Below are 19074 nucleotides of genomic sequence, written 5' to 3'. Positions count from 1 at the left end.
AGGGAAATAACATCCTCTATAAATATACCAGACATTTCCAAACAAAACATTTATATTTTTGTAAATGGATTTTAACCAAAAGTCTAATTATTTATTTATTTCCATTCTTTTCATTTAAGTGTCTAAGAAGATGTCAGAAATAACATACTGCATACATGTTACATGTTACAACCCATCAAGCACCACACGTTAGGTAGATTTTCTATTTGGAAAGTTAAATCTATAAAGGCTGTAGACAGCAGAGTGGATGATGATGATGATGATGGTGAAGATCAAGACTTCTTGAGGCCTGATTTCATTAACATATTTAGAAATATGCTTCACATATTGGCTTCTTTATGGCTGAATTCAGCATTATATCATATTACCCCCAATGAAATATATATAAACAAATGTATAAGACACAAAAAGCTGACTTAACAGTTTGCCTAATAAAGAAATGAGCTTAACAAGTGGATTTTTTCAGTACCCTTGGGCGGTGAGTCAAAAAGTTCATTTCAGATACTGTTTCTTGCATTTCAGCACCATGGAGATGTGAACAGCAGTAAGGACGAGAGACAAAACACACTTCAGTGGTATTTACTGTAAACAGACAATACAATTAGATTGACTATATATGAACATAGGGAAATGCCATGTATGGACTCTGTGATCACAATCTGCATCCCAGCATCCTGAGAGGTGAAGTTCATGCCATCTTTGCTGAATTATTGCAGAACAAAAGAAAAGCACATCCTAAACAGATCATATTTCCAGAAATCTGATGTTAATGTAACTTGTTATTTTTAAGTTATGCTTAAAAAGGCTTAGAATGCTGAGAAAAGTGTAATACAAATGACTTATGTGAGACAGAATGAAAAGTTATTCTTTAGCAGTATAACTGTGAACTTGACAGGAAAACTGCACTGAGAATTTACAAAAACTCTGTTTGGCATCAAGCTTTTTTTCAGTGACTGCCTCAGATCCTTAATATTTGAACCAGCTAAGCATGAGCAGCAAGAGATCAATTTAGATCCCGAGAATAAAAAAGCACAGAGACCACATGTGGAAACTGGGCTGTCAATGCACCAGAGGGAAGTGCCACTATGCAGCAGCATTTGGTGATCACTACCACAGTTTCGAGAGCTTTAATATTTCGACCTCACTTAAATCATAATCTGTCCTGCTATTTTTTCAGTTCACAAACACAATACAAAGAAAACGCAACTTGCCGTTGGCCTGAAGTAAAACAGAGGACCTTTCCATTACTTTCAAGTGTAAATGCTGTTCTAGAACTGCTGCGGTGAAAGAAATTATTCTATTCAGGTTTTTCAGCCAGAAGGTTAAGTCAAACATAAACTCAAAGACAAGAGGTTTCTGTGCCAATCTACGGATTCAATCCTCCCACTTTGGAAGGGGAAAAAGGCTGCAGTGCCTGAGGCAGCACTAATGCTGGATAAACTCAGGATGGTCCAACAATGTGAGGCTTCAGATAATACCACTATAAAAATTTACTGCCTTATCAGCCAGCTGAACGCATCCAACAAATTAAAAGAAATGTAGCAGTGAGAGCACAAAGTAAAACACAAAGCTCTGCAGTGCATATCAATGACCTGGTCAACTGGAGCACCAACAAACCACAGGAAACAAACAAAGCTCAGTTACCCACATCCACGCTGCTCACTGTGGACTCAGGTGTTGGGCTTTAAAATGATCTAAAATTATGTTTGCCGTATTTCCTCTGTGACCTTTGCTCATTATTTTCGCAACTGCTAATATGTACGTGATTTCAAGGTAAGTAGCTCTCAGCAAATTACAACGGCAGCAGACTTTGATCACCCTGAGGTAAAGAGCAGCTGGTGATTAACTCTAAATAACACGCACACAGACTCATGAAATAAGGAAACATGCAAACACACCAACTTGTGACCTGCTGTTGGCACGTAATTAGACCCTGAATTATACCAGGTAAAATACATTTTATCACGATTATCAGATATAAGTATGACATCTTTCCATCAGCTGATACAAGATCAGACCGTGATCCAATCCCATGGTGCATCCATTCATTCTCTTCCACTTATCCAATTCAGCGGGGTGGTTGGAGCCTATCTAAGCTGTCTTAGGGTGAGAGGCAGGGCGCACCCTGGATGGGTTGCCAGTCTGTCGCAGGGCAAACACATAGAGACAGACAACCATTCGCTTCACACATTCACACCTATGGGCAATTTGGAATCATCAATTTACCCAAACCTACTAACTGCCTAACTAACTAAATGTCTTTGGACTGTGGGACCTGGAGAGAACCCACGGAAAGAACATGCAAACTCCACACAGAAAGGCTGATCTGATGGTGGAATTGAAGGCAGGACCTTATTGCTGTCAGGCAACAGTACTAACCACAGACCATCATGCGTACCTTTTGTAACCTTTTCAGGTGGTACTCAACTGTATCTTTGTTGCTCTTGCTGAGGGGCAGATAACCACAGGACAAATCGTGTGTAAAATGTCCACATAAAAAGTTCCATATTTTGTGATAATGTAATAATTTGAAACAAAGATTTAACAGATACATATTCAGAGCAATGACAGCAAGACTGGATAAGCAGTTAAAACATTGATGTATGGATGTTGAAAGCAATTTTATTAAAATATAACACAAATAAATTTTTGGAATCTAATGTGGCTCATATGTGTGTGTGTATGTATGTATAGTATATGTAAGTAAATACTGCTCCTGATTTCCCCTTCTTGAGTTTTTTGGGAATGAGAATCAACACCTGCAAATGTGAGGCCATGGCCATCAGCCGGAAAAGGGTGGAGTGGAGTGCCCACAAGTGGAGGAGTTTAAGTACCTTGGGGTCATGTTCACAAGTGATGGGAGAAGGGAGCGGGAGATCAACAGATGGATTAGTGCAGCGGGCGCAGTGATGCGGACGCCGTACCGGTCTGTTGTGGTGAAGAGAGAGCTGAGTGTAAAAGCGAAGCTCTCAATTTACAGGTCGATCTACGTCCCTACCCTCACCTATGGCCACGAGCTGTGGGTAGTGACCGAAAGAACGAGATTGCGAATACAAGCGGCGGAAATGGGCTTCCTCCGAAGGGTGGCTGGCCTCTCCCTTAGAGATAGGGTGAGAAGTTCGGCCATTTGGGAGGGGCTCAGAGTAGAGCAGCTGCTCCTCCACATTGAAAGGAGTCAGTTGAGGTGGTTCTGGCATCTGACAAGGATGCCTCGTAGGCACCTCCTCGGTGAGGTGTTCCGGGCATGTCCCACAGGGAGGAGGCCCCAGGGCAGACCCAGGACACGCTGGAGAGATTATATCTCTCGGCTGGCCTGGGAACGCCATGGTGTCCCCACGGAAAAGCTGGAGGAGGTGGCTGGGGAGAGGGAGGTCTGGGCTTCTCTGCTTGGGCTGCTGCCCCCGCGACCCGGCCCCAGATAAGCGGAAGACAATAGATGGATGGATGGAGTTTTTTGCATATTAGTCATATTTAAATGCTTCAGATTATCAAACAAATTTTAAGATGAGACAAAGATAACCTGAGTAAATACAAAGTACAATGATGTTTTTAATTGATGAATTCATTTATTAAGGGAAAAAGATATTCAAACCTAATATCTCGTCATAACATCCTTAGCATTTGATGATCTAAAATATTTAACTGTGACAAATATGCAAAAAAGTAAGAAAACAGGAATCAAGTGTTCTAAACAAAGACCATTTTCTTTAATTCTGAGTTGCTTCCATGACATAACACAGTTTCATAAGTCTTATGATTTATTTGTTATGAAGTCTCTGTAGATAAAGTATTGTGTACTTCAAAACTCAGCACAAAGGTAGGCAGAAAAACAACATAAAATTATATATATAATTATAATTATATAAATATAATTATAATTTGTTCCTCATCTCCCTGAGTATGCTACAGGTCTAGCCAGGGGTAGGGAACTCCAGGCCTCGAGAGCCAGTGTCCCGCAGGTTTTAGATCTCACCCTGGGTCAACACACCTGAATCAAATGATTATTTCATTACCAGGCCTCTGGAGAACTTCAAGACATGTTGAGGAGCTAATTTAGCCATTTAAATCAGCTGTGTTGGATCAAGGACACATCTAAAACCTTCAGGACACCGGCTCTCGAGGCCTGGATTTCCCTACCCCTGGTCTAGCCTATGGGCTCCCGCAGTATATACTGACCATACAGCACCCCTTTTTTATTTGTGACATTTTGGATCACTGATCTAAGAGTCTGTCCTATTGCATTGCTCCTAAGCTCAGATACAGTAGGTATGGAAATATAGAGAGAACAGAAAACCCGATCTGTCACATATTTAATTTCACATATACATCTACGAGACTGCCAACACATATCTTGATGGTAGCCTTAAGTACTATAACTTGTCTCTCATTCCTTAATTATTTTCTTCTCAATTATAAATCCCCTTTGAACACATGTAGCTCTTCCATCATTGATACCCATGATGAATTTTTAACAGGGGATATACCTTTGGTTGTGATGGCAGGCTGCTCTCCCAGTAGTAGTTTTAGCCTCTTTGCGTGGATTTTACCCTGGTAGTGTGAATGTGCCACAACCGCTGAGGTGAAGGACATGTTACACAGTGTGCAGCATTTATTCTTGTCCACATCGCCGTCGTCACTGCCCTAGAAAAGAAAAATGCATGATTGAGAACCACATTTATTTATTTTTGAGAGCTTTAAAAATAGGGTTCAAACATGTAATATGCATAACAAAGGAAGAACAGCATATCATTTTAGCACTTTAACACTGAATGGCTTTACTTTGGCTGACTCAACTTAGAAGATAATTCTAACATTTCCTGTCTGAAGGATAGGATCCTGGCAGAATGCAAATAGAGTCAACTCTATCCAATACAGGACCCAAAAAGCAGACAACTGAAGCCTGATAGATTAAGTGAAAAAAAAAAAAAGCAAACCTAAAGAAGAAGCAGTAAACAAAAGGTCAAAAAAAGTACAAATAACAACCAATTCTAAGAACCATAAAGACCAGATCAAGCAACTAGTAACAGAAGATTTCAGTTCGGTTGGGCGTCTGAGAAACTAAGAGATTGGGTGTAGGGCTGGGCCACATTATACCGTTCACAGTAATACCGGCACAATGTTAGGCAACGATAAGAAAATGAAATATCGCGATAGAAGATGGGTAAAACGCGCATGTGTAGTGCCTTTGTTTTCATACGCACATGGCCAAAAAAAGCATGGCGGCAACGGAGAATGAGAAGGGAGAAAGCGGATCGTTGAGTGAAGCGAATGAACCAGAATTAGTTTGTAAAAATTTTGCCACTTCAGTGATGTGGAACTGGTTTGGTGTTTGTCCGTCAGATACAAAACAAAGCAGTTTTTTGTAGAACATGCAAGCGGGCCGTCGTTATTGCCGTATTTGTGGGACTAAGGCGCTCGTAAATCTGGGAGTAATCTGGGTCCTAAACTCTGTCTCTTCAGGTCCCAAAGTCAAACAAACCCTGCAGGATCACTGAGAGTTAAAATGTCTAAATTCTTTCATCTTTAATAAAACGATCAGCATTGCTGCTTTACCGGGTGTAACTATGAAGTTTAACATCCAGGCACCCATGAAAACAGAATTTATTACACTTAACGGAGTTAGAAGCTAGCGGAAGTTAGCTCGCTAGTTTCACTAGTTACCTGAGCATGATATAGCATGTTCTGACTGAGAGATTTCTGAAAAATTCAAACGTACAGCTCTGCTATCACTTCCAACATAAATGAAGACAGGAAACTAAACAGCAGTGACGTTTGTAAGGTTACTGAAGTTGGGCTAGCTGGTTTATAATGATGTGCTACGTGATCGCTAGCGACACAGCTATGTTAGCATAACATAAACGGTGAATCTGGAGGAATCAACGCTAACATTTTTCCAAAGTTAACGTGAAGGTTCCTGATGGTTAGAGACAAATGCAATTGCATGGCAGGATGCTGTAAACGGACCAAACTTCAGTCAGGAGAACAACTGAGACAATCCATCCACAATACGAGGTTAGTCATTAATATACTGCAACAACACGGGAATAGAGCAGCTGTGATAGAATACAGCATTAATGAATCAATGGTACAGAAGTGGAAGAAGCAAGAAGTATGAGTTGAATAAAGTTTCATTTATCTGACTGCTTTGTTTAGCTTAATGTGCCTCATAATCCCATGCACCTTATGGTCTGAAAAATACGTATTTGACTTTTTTATTTGGCACACTGCAGTTTAATGTTGCAAAGCACCTCTTTTTAACTTCAGTGGATATTATACATGGTTATGCTCAGGATATGTCAGCCCATTTCTACTGGAAATGCCTTTTGGTTAAACTTTCAGCAAGGAATTTGCATTTGCACAGTTAAATTTTTATATAGCTTTAATACACATAAACAGCTGCTTGTTTAAGTGAAAATACATGAATGGGGTTTTTTTGCGCTAGTACAGTTGTGGAGTTGTATTTTGTCTCGCGTCAATTATATCGTTAGTTATATGCACACTCCATCTTTACAAACTGCACCAAAAACCCATTATCATCAAAAAATGTAGAACGATCCTAGCAGTATTGTTCACCAAGGTTGTGCTACTTTTTTTTTTTACAGAGAAATGAGGAAGAAGAAGAAGATAGTGTGTTGCCAGTCAGGCCAGGTCACCGAAAGGCTGATATTCATACAGGAGGAAGAGGAGAGAAGAGGGTGAACTTCATGACATCTCTCAAATGTCTGCTCCGGTGCATGGTGCACTCTACCAGACGCAATGCGTGAACAATGAATCTGAGTGTGTGTGTGTGTCTTTTCAGTTCAACTGTCTCAGTCTGAGATGAAGCGAGATAATGAGCTCACTCACCTTCATGATAAATTTACTTCCAAGAGTTCAGTCAGGTAGAGAAGAAAAGCGTTTGGATTGCGACTGGTGGTTCAGGTTTTAGTCTGGAGCATATATGGTAATATTTAAACTAAAATCTGAATTTCAGGGAATGTGAAAGGAATATCTAATAACAGAAAATAATACAATATCAGCAACCCTCTCATTCTTCAGGGTAAATTTATTGCTAAAATTAACCAGTCACCAATTTTTGAGTTTGCCACATTCAATACAATAAGTGTCTTGTTAAAAAAAAAATTCAAGTCCCATTGTTTTCTGGTGAAAGATACAGAGAGACCATTATATTCAGCCAGCCGTTGGTGTCCAAAATGCAAATAAAGAGCATGATGCTTCGCAAATGCAAGGTAGTGTAAAACTGCTGACAGCACACAGCTAACCTCGCTCATGGAGACATATTAAAGTATACAGTACGAAACTGCACACATCCATTTTTCCATTTTCTTCCATTTATTCAATTTAGCATCCCAGGAAGTGTTGGTGTCTATTGTGACATTGTAAGGTTACTGTGGTCCTATGTAAGGTCCTATTGTGACATTCCATACTGTTCTCACCCTGTGGCGGGTGAGAACAGTATGAAATTATTATACATTTTCTAATTTATATCTTGAAACCATCTCATGTACAAATACAAAATGTGTCCTTTGTTGCTGCCATAAATGCCATTAGTTCAGGGAGGTCCATGAACCAATGAACATGCTCCATGCACCACTCAGCAGGCCATTTGTAAATATGTGTACAAATGGTTGGTTTTTTGTACTGTTTTTATCAATAAATGTCAGCAACAAAGGACATACAAAGGACATGTGTTGATTTCTCCCTAAGATGGCAAACTGAAACACTGAAACACTCCACTCCCCCACCCCCTCAATCACTCACTGAGTGATTGAGGGGGTGGGGGAGCTGCTAAAAGCGGTGAGCTTCCTTTTGTGTTTCATCTTGATGCATTCTCAATCATCCAGGGAAACAAATCTCCAAAAGTCACCAACTTGGAGTGTTTCAGTTTGCCATCTTAGGGAGAAATCAACACACATGGGTGTATGTCCTTTGTTACTGAGATTTATTGATAAAAACAGTACAAAAAACCAACCATTTGTACACATATTTACAAATGGCCTGCTGAGTGGTGCATGGAGCATGTTCATTGGTTCATGGACCTCCCTGAACTAATGGCATTTATTGCAATTGTCATCTTGCGGGGGGTTTACAGGGTTCCATCGGTAAATGACTGCTGGTCAGCAAACCTGGGAAACCCACAGATAATTGGAACTATGGCACGAAACTGCTTCCAAGACATCATGCAACACCTACGCTTTGATGACAAGTCCACCCGCAGTGATCGAGCAAAGACTGATAAGTTCGCTGCAATTTCCAGTGTGTGGGGATCATTTGTCACCAACTGCATCACGTGCTACAACCCTGGTCTACATATCACCGTTGATGAACAGCTTTTCCCATCAAAGACTCGGTGCTGTTTCCTGCAGTATATTGCAAGTAAACCTGACAAGTTTGGGATCAAGTTTTGGGTGGCTTGTGACCTAAAATCCAAGTACACAGATGCAAAAAAAATCAGGCCACTGTGCGATGTGTTCACTGCTACAGGTACACATGTGTTAAATGCAGACGACAGATACCGTGGCAGTGCCAGGATTGTGAGTGATTGCTGAAAATGTTGAAATGTACTCACTCACTTTTTATCATTATTTGTAAATATGTGTACAAATGGTTGGTTTTTTGTACTGTTTTCACCAATAAATGTCAGCAACAAAGGACATACAAAGGACATGTGTTGATTTCTCCCTAAGATGGCAAACTGAAACACTCCACTCCCCCACCCCCTCAATCACTCACCCCCACTCCCCTCCCTCCAGAATTCCTAGGTAACGACCTAATATACATATGAATGACTAGCCAATTTAGCTTCCACTTCCACCATTTGACTGCTCTCCGGGTTTTATAGGTAGAAAGGTAGAAGCCTGGGGATGCTAGTGTGTGCATTTCACGCTTTGGAGAGGCAGTGTGAAATGAACATGGTGGAGCGACATGTCTGTTACACTCTTTGCTGTGATATCGGGTTGTAATATCGACTACTGAATTAAAAGACTGTATACAAATGAATCTGAATGTCTTTGGCGATGCCATAACAATGAAAAACAGATTTTGTGTTTACTGTTACTTCTGTATTTAGTTAAAGAGCTCTGCAAACCTGAAAAAAATGGCAGATGCACTTAGCTTAGAATTAACGTTAGTTATATTCAAGTAAAATAAAATCAATGCCTTACCTCATTTGATATGTTAGAGTGGTCTATTCTGCTATTGGCATACTTTTTTATTTTCTTTTAAAAAATAATTTGGATAATAGGCAACCTCATTCCCAATGCAAAGTTATAATATAAGGCATGTACACAAACTTTGTACTCATTAAGAATGTTGGATATGAGTCGGGATACAACAGATGCCATTTGTTCTGTCTTTGCTTTAGAGCCGTTAAACAGTATTTCCTTGTTACTCTCAAAGGAACCAGTAGGCTATTTCAGCAGTATTCAATTACCTTCAGCACCACTCAATCAATTTCAATCAGCCAGCCGAAGGACTCTTGTATTCACTGCATTAGCCGGTTGTATACAGAGAAATGTCTTTTCTGTCTAGACGAAGGCACGGTGCATAAATGGAATGGGCTGTAATCATTAACAGACGGTAGGCAGAAAAAGTTTTTTACATTTGTCAATAACTGCACCTTTCACTTCAACTATTCAACAGTTTTGGAATACATTATTGAATTTAGTTTTTGAAAAAATAAATAAATGTAAGGTATGTTCAGACGAGGCTTTCTACGCAAATATTGTATGTACACTGGATTGTGTATTTCATTTCACAACTCTTTATTCTTTTCATGGGAAGAATTCTAACTTTAACTTTGTGTACTCAAACGTTTCCAGTTAAAAGTTATAATGAGTTGCTAGGTTCATTCAGAAATTTAAATATGAGCACGACACTGGACAGGTAAAGAGTGACTGAACCAACTCAAAATCAGAAATCTGAAGATTATTTTTCAGCCTGTAATCAAGCTACTCTTTATTTTGTCTTTGCTTGTTAAAACTCCAGAAAGTACATTTCCGTCGCATTTCAAGTGGACAATGTGAGATGTTTAGTTAAATATTTAAAAATGATGCTGGGTCATTCCATGAAAAGTTAGGGAGTCCATCTGACCTCGTCAAACTTTCCTGATTTTATTTATACAACTTTAGTACATTTAAGGTTGTGTAAAATTTTACTGTCATACTATGATTTCTGAGTTTATGGCCCCTCAATTGCACAGACTTGGGTTGAAATCTGTCACTATTCATTGTGTGTGTTTTATTTATTTCTTCTTAATAGCAATTTTGCCCCAATTTAGCCCCTCGTGGCCTAAATTCAATAGCTAGCCACATGACATGTTCAGGGCAATCTGAAAATCTGTAGCGAAGTAAGTTTTCCTATCCAGTCAGAGTATTATAGTCTAGAGCCAAAATCTTTTTTTTAATTGACTGAAATAAAGTTTCTAATATTATTTTATTATTACCTTAATGTAGCACAAGGTTTAGTTTACCTGTTCTTCTAGGAGCTACTTTTGCTTTCTTACTTTGAGTACATTTCACAGCTGTTTTTTTTTTTCACTTTTACTTGAGCAAAGAAGTTTAATAAACTTTCCCTGCAGTATTTTCTAACAGTAGTATACGTACTACTTCAGTATAGAACATCTGTACGATTGCCACCCCTGCCCGAATGCTCCAAACAAAAACAAAATATTTTATTTACAATAGAACACAGAAAACACATCCAGTGTTTACACTGACAAAATGTAAATTTTTTACAAAAATATTAACTCATTGGATTTGATGGCAGCAGAATGCCTAAAAAAAATTGGGACAGGGCCGTGTTTACAACTGTGTAGCATCCTGTGTTCTTTTAATAGTACATAAATATTTGGGAACTGATGAGGCCAGCTGCTCAACTTTTCGGAAATGAATGTCATCCCATTCTTGTTATAAGACATCACAGGGCTGATAACCATTCACATTGGCAGTACTTTAGAACTACCAATTAAGCTAAACCAACAACTTGATTGTTTTGGGGAGGAACATGGAAACGCCACACAGAAAGGTCCAGACAGATGGTGGATTGAACCCAGGACCTTCTTGCTGGGAGCTATCAGAACTAATCACTGTGCTGTCCAAAATTCAAGCACAGTGTTTACCAGATTAGTAATCTCTGCTCATCTTTACTTTTTTTCTTTTTTTTTTTGCCTGTCCCATTTGGTTCTTTAGCCGTCTGAATTGTTGTCTGAAGACCAACAAGGATACCCAATGGATTTATTTTGCCAAATGGATCATCGTGGCATTGCCGTATTGGTCCATTTGATCGACCTTTGTTTTTATTATTTATTTTATTTTCAGTTGTTACAGACGGGACAGACATAAGTGAGGGATAGGAAAGGGAGAAAGAAAGAGGAAGGAAAAGAAAAACAGAAGGGGAGAGGGACAGTGAGAAAGGGGAAAAAAATAAATAAATAAAATAAAATCTCCTGGATCACCTGTTGAGAGAGAAAGAATAGAAAACAAGCAAAAAAAAAAAAAATGCAAAGCAACATACTAAACACAACACCATCGCATTAATCTAGCTAAGTGTAAACAGCAGTAAATACTAAATATTCAATGTTGTTGTGCAGCACCAGGACCGACAGCGCACAATGTGCTTTGAAGTAGCAGCCAAGAAAGGTGTAATTTAAGTCTACGAACAGTGAACACCCGTGTGCACACCTGTGTGGATCAGCACGCTTGTATTCAAATGGTTTCCACATGTAATGGTCTGCAAGAGGATGTAGAGAGCCATAGCCCCGTCCCCCAGGGCATGAAGCAGGCATGGAGGAGATCCAGGCCCCAGACATCCAGAGGCCCCAGAGTGCGAGAGCCCAAGGAGGACCACCGGAGGGGCATCCGTGCCAAATTGTAAAGTCACTGCTCTGGTCTACTTCACAAAGCGAAACAGCCAAGCCACTGACCAACCGAAATCCCACAAAGTAGACACTGAGCATAAATTACAGATATATGCTATGGAAATGCACAGCTACAAAGCAACACTGTCTGAGTTACTCACCAAGGATGACATACGACTCATAATTATACTCCAGTGTTCCAAAATGTTTGATCAGTTTGGAAGCATTTGCATACAATCTGTTGAGTCTGCAACATTACATTAACATACATGTGATATTTTGAATTTGACAATCTTTATCAGAAAAAAAACATCCACTGGTTTCCACACCATTAGATACCCAGAAATATCAGTTGAAGGTCATAACTTTTCAACAACACTCACCACCCACATTAACATTAAGCTTGTGCCAACATGACTGTACAAATTGATTCACACAACACTCACATTAATAAGGCTAGTAATGAAGCTAATTAATTGCTTAATGATGAAAACAGATATGCAACAGCAGCTTCTGCACAGACTGTTAAAATCATCTCATGCCCTCATTTTAAAAGAGTTGAGTTCCACATCATCGTGCCCTGTTTTCTTTTTTGTTGTTTTTATGATGAAAGAGAGGTGTGTGGCTCAGACACAAAAGCTTCGCCTGAGAGGAAACTAATGTCATTGAGTGGGAGGTTCTGAATTGCAGTAGACAAACATACAGCGATCTAAATAAGCTGAGGGCAGAACATTAAAACAGCTCAGGAGAAGAAGGTGCCACCGGTTAATTTGGGTTTGTGATTGTGCCATATTTGAAATGGCTGATGCATTAAACACAAATGGATGTGCTGAATAGGGTAGGAAGAATAACAAGAAAGCACGCCTTATACCTAAACGGATCTTTAATGTTAAAGATGTAAGTTTGTCTTCTACTGGGTATAGGCACTTAAGAAATGTGATATGCTGATTATGCAAAAAAAAAAAAAAAAGGAAAAAAATGGTGTAAAAAGTACTGAAAAAAAGTTTTTTTATGACCCTCAAATCAGGAAAAGCAGAATCCAATGCATCTGTCAAGTTAAGCCAATCTCATGCACAATCCCATTTATGCTGAGCCACCTAAAGACATTTCACCACCATACTCTTATCCAAAAATTACACAACATTGAGGTTACAGAAAGGGCAAGTATCGAAGACTTGTGACCCTTGGAGTCTTATGGTTAAAGACTAATATCGATTCCAGACTGCATGACTGCTCGTACACATTCACAAGTGATCAAGCAAAGATATCTAAGTGGAAGTGAGTACAGAGTGTAAAAATATAATTGAAAGCACATTTTGAATTTAATAAATCATGCTCTTTGGGGTTTTTTTAAACTCTCTTAAATGCTTTGATTGAACACCCCACCTTCTTAACCCCTCTTTGGCCCTGGGACCATTTTTGGTCCCAGGGCCAAAGAGGGGTTAACAGTGGGATGGTCTTTTAATGTATCTGACAAATTGCAAATAAAGCCACTGAGTAAACACCTGAATCTGTATTTCCCTTTAACTCTAGATAGAGTTTTAGCTTCCTATATTTTCTAATTTTGGTTTTAGAGCTCAATAATTCCACTGCCATCGATACTATTCTCTGTACACTGCTATTTTTAGAGGAAAACCTACTGTATGCCACTTAAACACTACCTCACTAACAGTGGCTCACTGAGTCATGAGATTGTTTTACTCTCTAAATTTAAAGGGCGATAGAGGAAAGTCCAGTCAAAATAAGCCTGGCTGAAAGAAAGCAATTGCAGCTTTTTAGAGAACTGCTCGGCCAAATCATATCCTATGAAACACTGCACCTGGTGGAGAATAAACACTGCCACAAATAGTTTGTGGCCTCGGCATACTCAAAGTGCCACTTTGTCTTTATAAGGACAAGTTGTGATGTCATAATGTTGCTGCACAAAGCATAGCGTACAGCCAGTTGTGGGAAGGTGTAGAATCATTTGGAAAAGGAATGTTGTATCTACTGCAGGTGCATACGATCTAAGCAAAGCTGACTTTATTGTCATTATTGTCACAGTCACAAATGATGTCACAACTGCATCAGAAATTGATGTGCGTGGTCGAACAGACTAAGAAAAAACTTACCAACAGTGAATTGTGTTGCTTTTTAGGCACGATACATAAGTGCACAAAGTAGAAACTTTGTATAGAAGTTTTACATTTTGAAGTTAATCTGTAAATACATACAATTTTTGAAAGGGATTTCTAAAACATTTGCAAGTAGAAACATCTGAAACATCAGAAATTATGTTAAAAAAAGTCTAAACTGGGCTGCATTTCTGATTTGACATGTAGTCATTGGGACAATTAGATTTCTAAACCAGGTCTAAGGTATTGTTACTGTAGATAAACCTCTACAATATGAGACACAAAACACAGCAACCATTCCCTGTCTGCAAGCATTTAGAGAGAGTGGGGAGGACGAACTCCCTACTGCCAGCAGCTGGGGGGTGAGGAGAAAGAGAAGAGAGAAAAAATGAGCACAGAGACACAAAAAATAAACAAACAGATTTCAGGAGAGAGCAGACAGAAGTTACTGACATGCTGTAATGGCACATAAAAACATCAAGAGAGAAATAAGAGAGTGGAGAAGAAATTCTCAATACATCATCAGAAGTTCCTCGTAAATATCCCCATGTTGGAGTTCTTGCTGTCGCTGTGTGTCCGCAGACTTTCCACTGGCTGTTTGTTCTGTATAAATCACTGCTCTCATTTGTGTGTCTGTATGTGTAAAAACCACAACCAGTACAGTCTACATGCTCACAATATTTGACTTTTTTCAATGAATGAGTCAATGCGACTGCTTTTGATGTTCCTCTTGTAATGGTCTGTTATTCATAAGGTCATGTGTTCACCTGTCAGTACTGAATGTCGGTTGTATTTGTTTACTTCTTATATTATATGTGTTTTGTGTGTTGTCATTTCTGTTGCCTCCTTGGCCAGGGTTGCATTTTTTTTCTCAATGAGACCTTCAACTAGATAAATGAAGGATATATTAAAAAGGCCAATCTCAGACCTTCTGGTCAGGTAGGACCTGCTTTTCTATCGATTTTTTTGAATGCATCAGTGGCTTCATACCTAACCTCTGAGTACATGAACATGGGCTTCTGTTTTTACTGAAATACTATTTGTGGCGAGCTCTAATGTAGCACAGATCACAACTGCGCGTGTGTGAGAGGATAAGACAAAAAAACAGCTCTTCCTCCCACAGTGTGTGATAACACAGAAACACTGCTGCACTCTGAGTCATTCTGACACACACACACACACACACACACACACACACACACACATGCACACAGCCCCTCCTTCCGCCCTTGGTGTTGTCCTTCACTAACTCAGCACACACATGTACATTGGCACACACACACACAGAACCTTCCCTCAGCTACCAAGGTAGCAGCAGCAGAGCCACTACTGCACTTAATACACAGTATTTTATAGACACAATGAGCAAATATATTCAAGAAGAAGCAAAAATGCACCACCGGATGGGATGCCTCTTCCAGACTGGAAAGATCTATAATTTCATGGTTAATTAAAACTGGATAAACGAGAAGCTAATTGCAGGGAAATGTAATTAATTAAGCAGTAGGTAGGTATATGTTGCAGGCTCCCAATCACAGTGGAGACCTGGCTGAGAAACTGTTGTTTCAGGTATGAAGTAGTAATGGTGATGTGACATAAACTTGGGGAATGTGGATAAGGTCAACGACATAGTTTAAAATATCTCCTTTTTTTGTATTTCTTTTCTTAAAAAATATAATAAAATTAGCCACCTGAAGCCTGACGAATGCCATATTTCAGCAGCCATGTAGAGTGAAAATCTTTCTGTGCGTGTGTGTGTGTGTGTGTGTGTAAAATCTTAACTCAACAGTGAGAAATAATTGGAGTTCTGCATTGGCAGAATAGAGGGCTGTGCTGCACTCCTCTGAATATGTAACTGATGGGGCCAGGAGGAGAGATAGAGGGAGGAAGGGATGGGGCTGCCTCATTCCTATTCATGTAAGGCATAATAAAATAATCTTTTTGATTTGCAAGCAGTAAATCCTCTCTCCGCTGTCAGTGCTGTGCTGCACATTTTCATCTTGGTTTAGGGGAAGCACTGCCCCTGTCTTGTCTTGGAGCACTGGACTTGTGTTGTTTACTACTGTCGCTATATCACAAATGCCAAGGCTGCAACACGCTCAGCCTCACAGAGACTCTGTCTCAGATGCATGGAGTCAACAAGCTGCACCGATCCTTGAGGCGATAGCCTTGAGCTCTGGGAAACCTGGACTGGATTGGCGTGATTCTGGTGCGGATAAACACCGTATAATGCCTGAGCTAAATCTGGAGGTCAGGGAACACTCACTGTTCATGTGCATCTCCCCTAAGGCGCGCAGAGAAGAAATAGGGCAGCCAAGTACAAGGGTATCCCAGCTAAAAAAAAAAAAGGATTAAAAAAAGGAATTGCTCCCAACATAGCTGTGGACAATGCAGTCTATTGCTGCCAAGCGGAGCATACAGGGGAGCACTAAGCTGGGCTGACACAGTAGTCTCTGCTGCACATGATAAAATGACCTTCACATTAAACAGCAGGCAGGGCCAGCAGGAGCTGAGAATAAACCCTGACTGGTCTTCACTGGACGATGCATCACGAGGCAGCAACGAGAATTCGAGTTTTGGGGCCTCACTTTTTACTGCAAGAGCATATTGTGCACGTCGGCACGAAGCAGTTATTCTTACTCATTGGAGGTTTTTTGTGTGAACAAGATCAACATCTCTAAATATAGAATTGAATTTGTGAGCATCATTTGCACTGATAATTATCACAAACGAGGCTGCGGCTGGGTCTTAAATTAACCAGTCTATTCTGCATATAGTAGCGTTTTTCTTAATTTAGTTATGCAAAATTATGATTAATGATTAAAAGTGCCTTCAAAAATGTCCCCAATCCACTAACAGTACACATGAGAAGATAACATGAAAAAAGTCTGGTTTGCTCTCTTTAAATTTTACTCACATATTATGATTTTGCAAAGCCTCTGGATCTTACTAGGTCACTGTTTGCTAAACTACAACTAGATTCCTTTTGAGGTTATTTCCCTTCCAGTGGAGAACAGCAGAACAGAAACAGCAGGATCATTTGGCCACTGCTTTCTTTGTGTGTGCAATGGTGTGTTAGAAACAAAACTGCCAAAAAGAAAAAGAACAGACAGCTCCTTTAGAACGTGTACCTATTGTTTTTGACAATAACCTCGTATTTGAACCTCCCATGAAAAAACATGCTATAAAATGAAACATGTTTGATTTGGTCGAAATCAGAAACAAACTGGCTCCCAAGCTGTGTTTTTTTTAAAAAAGAAATTTATGAGAAACACATGCAGAATGGCACTTTTATACACAATCCCTTACAAAAACAGGCTTATACATAAACTTAAACTTAAACAACTTGACGATATGATTATTAAAAAACACAAATGAGTGCCAGTCCCTGTGTAGCAGCTGTTATGTTGCTATTTTGTCACAGGCTGAAGACCGAAAGCCGCGGCAGGAGTCAAGATCTGCAGTTAGCGTATCTGAGAGTAACAAAGTTACTCACACACACGCACACACACACACACACACACACGCACACACACACACACACACACACACACACACACACAGGAGGATTCAGTCCAGATATATTGCTAGTTCACATACAATTAAAATAAACACACAAATAATCAATGAGTAAACAAAATATACAAAATATGGTTAGTAGGGTTTTTTAAAAAAAAAAAAATACTGATACATGATATTAATCAATCCTCAAATTACTACTGAATTATGACACTCCAACAACATCGATCCCAACTCTGCCGTCTTTGTCTCCTCCAGCTGACTCTATTAAGAAGTTATCATAAATCATAAAACCTAATTTTAACATTAGCCATTTAACACATTAGTCACCTGTTATCATCAATGTATCATTAATGGCAAGAGGACTGTAGCTAGAGAACAGAGTAATAATTGAGCTGTGACATTACAGACCAATGAAGAACCGGGAGGGTTTCTGGTTGGGCCGAACAGCGGGGGAACCGTGGCTGAACTGAGCAGAGAGCCCCGAGTGTGGAGACCCAATCTGAGCAAATATAGACTGACATCCGGACCAGAGCAGCTGAATCAGACGAGCAGAACTGAGGAGGTAAAGAGCTGGAGAGTAAGGTGGAGCAGTGTGAACGCTGGATGAGAGCGAGACGGCAGGCAGATGTGGAAAGGATGATAAACTTTAACATTTCAACTTGTATGATCATTTATTAAAATCTGCTTCTCATTTAGTTGTAGAGTTTGTGATTTTGTGAGTTTAAGTGTGATTATTATTCAAAGTTATTTTGTAACTTTTCAATAATGCTATATTTTCTACATTAATTCAATCACATAAAATGTGAATTATATATAACTTAAATTCTTAAATCTAAAATCTTCATGAAACCTAACTTATAATAGGGAAAAATAGTTTCAAATAAACAGCTTTTTCAAGCAGTGACTTCTTTGGCATTACTTCTGTTGTTGCAGGATGGAGTAAAGATCTTCTCTATATCAAAAATGAGTTTTAAGTATTTTCCTGTGTGTCGGTATAAAGTTTTAAACTCTAGTATCGTAGTCGTACGAGACCATCAAAACACACGCACACCCATAATTACTAGCATACACAATTAAACATGGGCAGTCAGATGGTGAGCATTAGTTTGACAGAGCACAAATAAAAAAAAAGTAAAATCCCTCAATAAATCTGCTGAGGGTCAGCAAGACTGCTCATGGAGCTACACTTTTAGACTAGTTGCCGCAAGAAACTTTTTCCCCCTCTGCTGATTTCAGACCCCCCCCCCCCCCACACACACACACACACACCACACACACACACACACTCGTATAGGGTGCAAGATCGTCTCAGTTCATACAGCAAGTCAGAAAAATATGCAAGAGGAGGAAAGTCTCTGACATTAGTGAGTAAACTTAGTACTTTTTTTTAACCAACTAAAACACATCAGCATTGATCTATTACATCAACCATGAATTACCCAGGAATAAGACCACATCATGACACATCATGACCAACACCAGAGCAGCTACACTTAAATCAGAACTATGCAGACAGTAAAAAACATCAGCAAAAAAACAACCAACACTGAATTATCTCCACGTTTTACAGCAGGTTTGTGT

The 19074-nt window shown here is 39.5% G+C and overlaps 1 protein-coding gene across 1 annotated transcript in view; it reads right to left on the bottom strand.

The window, feature by feature from the left end:
• Positions 1-19074, bottom strand: part of zmat4a (zinc finger, matrin-type 4a) — a 154750-nt gene that overhangs the window by 63076 nt on the left and 72600 nt on the right. The window contains 1 exon segment of the mRNA XM_026187289.1: positions 4485-4641. Coding sequence (XP_026043074.1) covers positions 4485-4641 — 157 coding nt within the window.

The sequence above is a fragment of the Astatotilapia calliptera genome, chromosome 12, assembly GCF_900246225.1.
Source record: "Astatotilapia calliptera chromosome 12, fAstCal1.2, whole genome shotgun sequence".
Classification (NCBI taxonomy): domain Eukaryota; kingdom Metazoa; phylum Chordata; class Actinopteri; order Cichliformes; family Cichlidae; genus Astatotilapia; species Astatotilapia calliptera.
The sequence above is the reverse complement of the archived record's forward strand: the minus strand, read 5'-3'. Positions and strand labels throughout refer to the sequence as shown.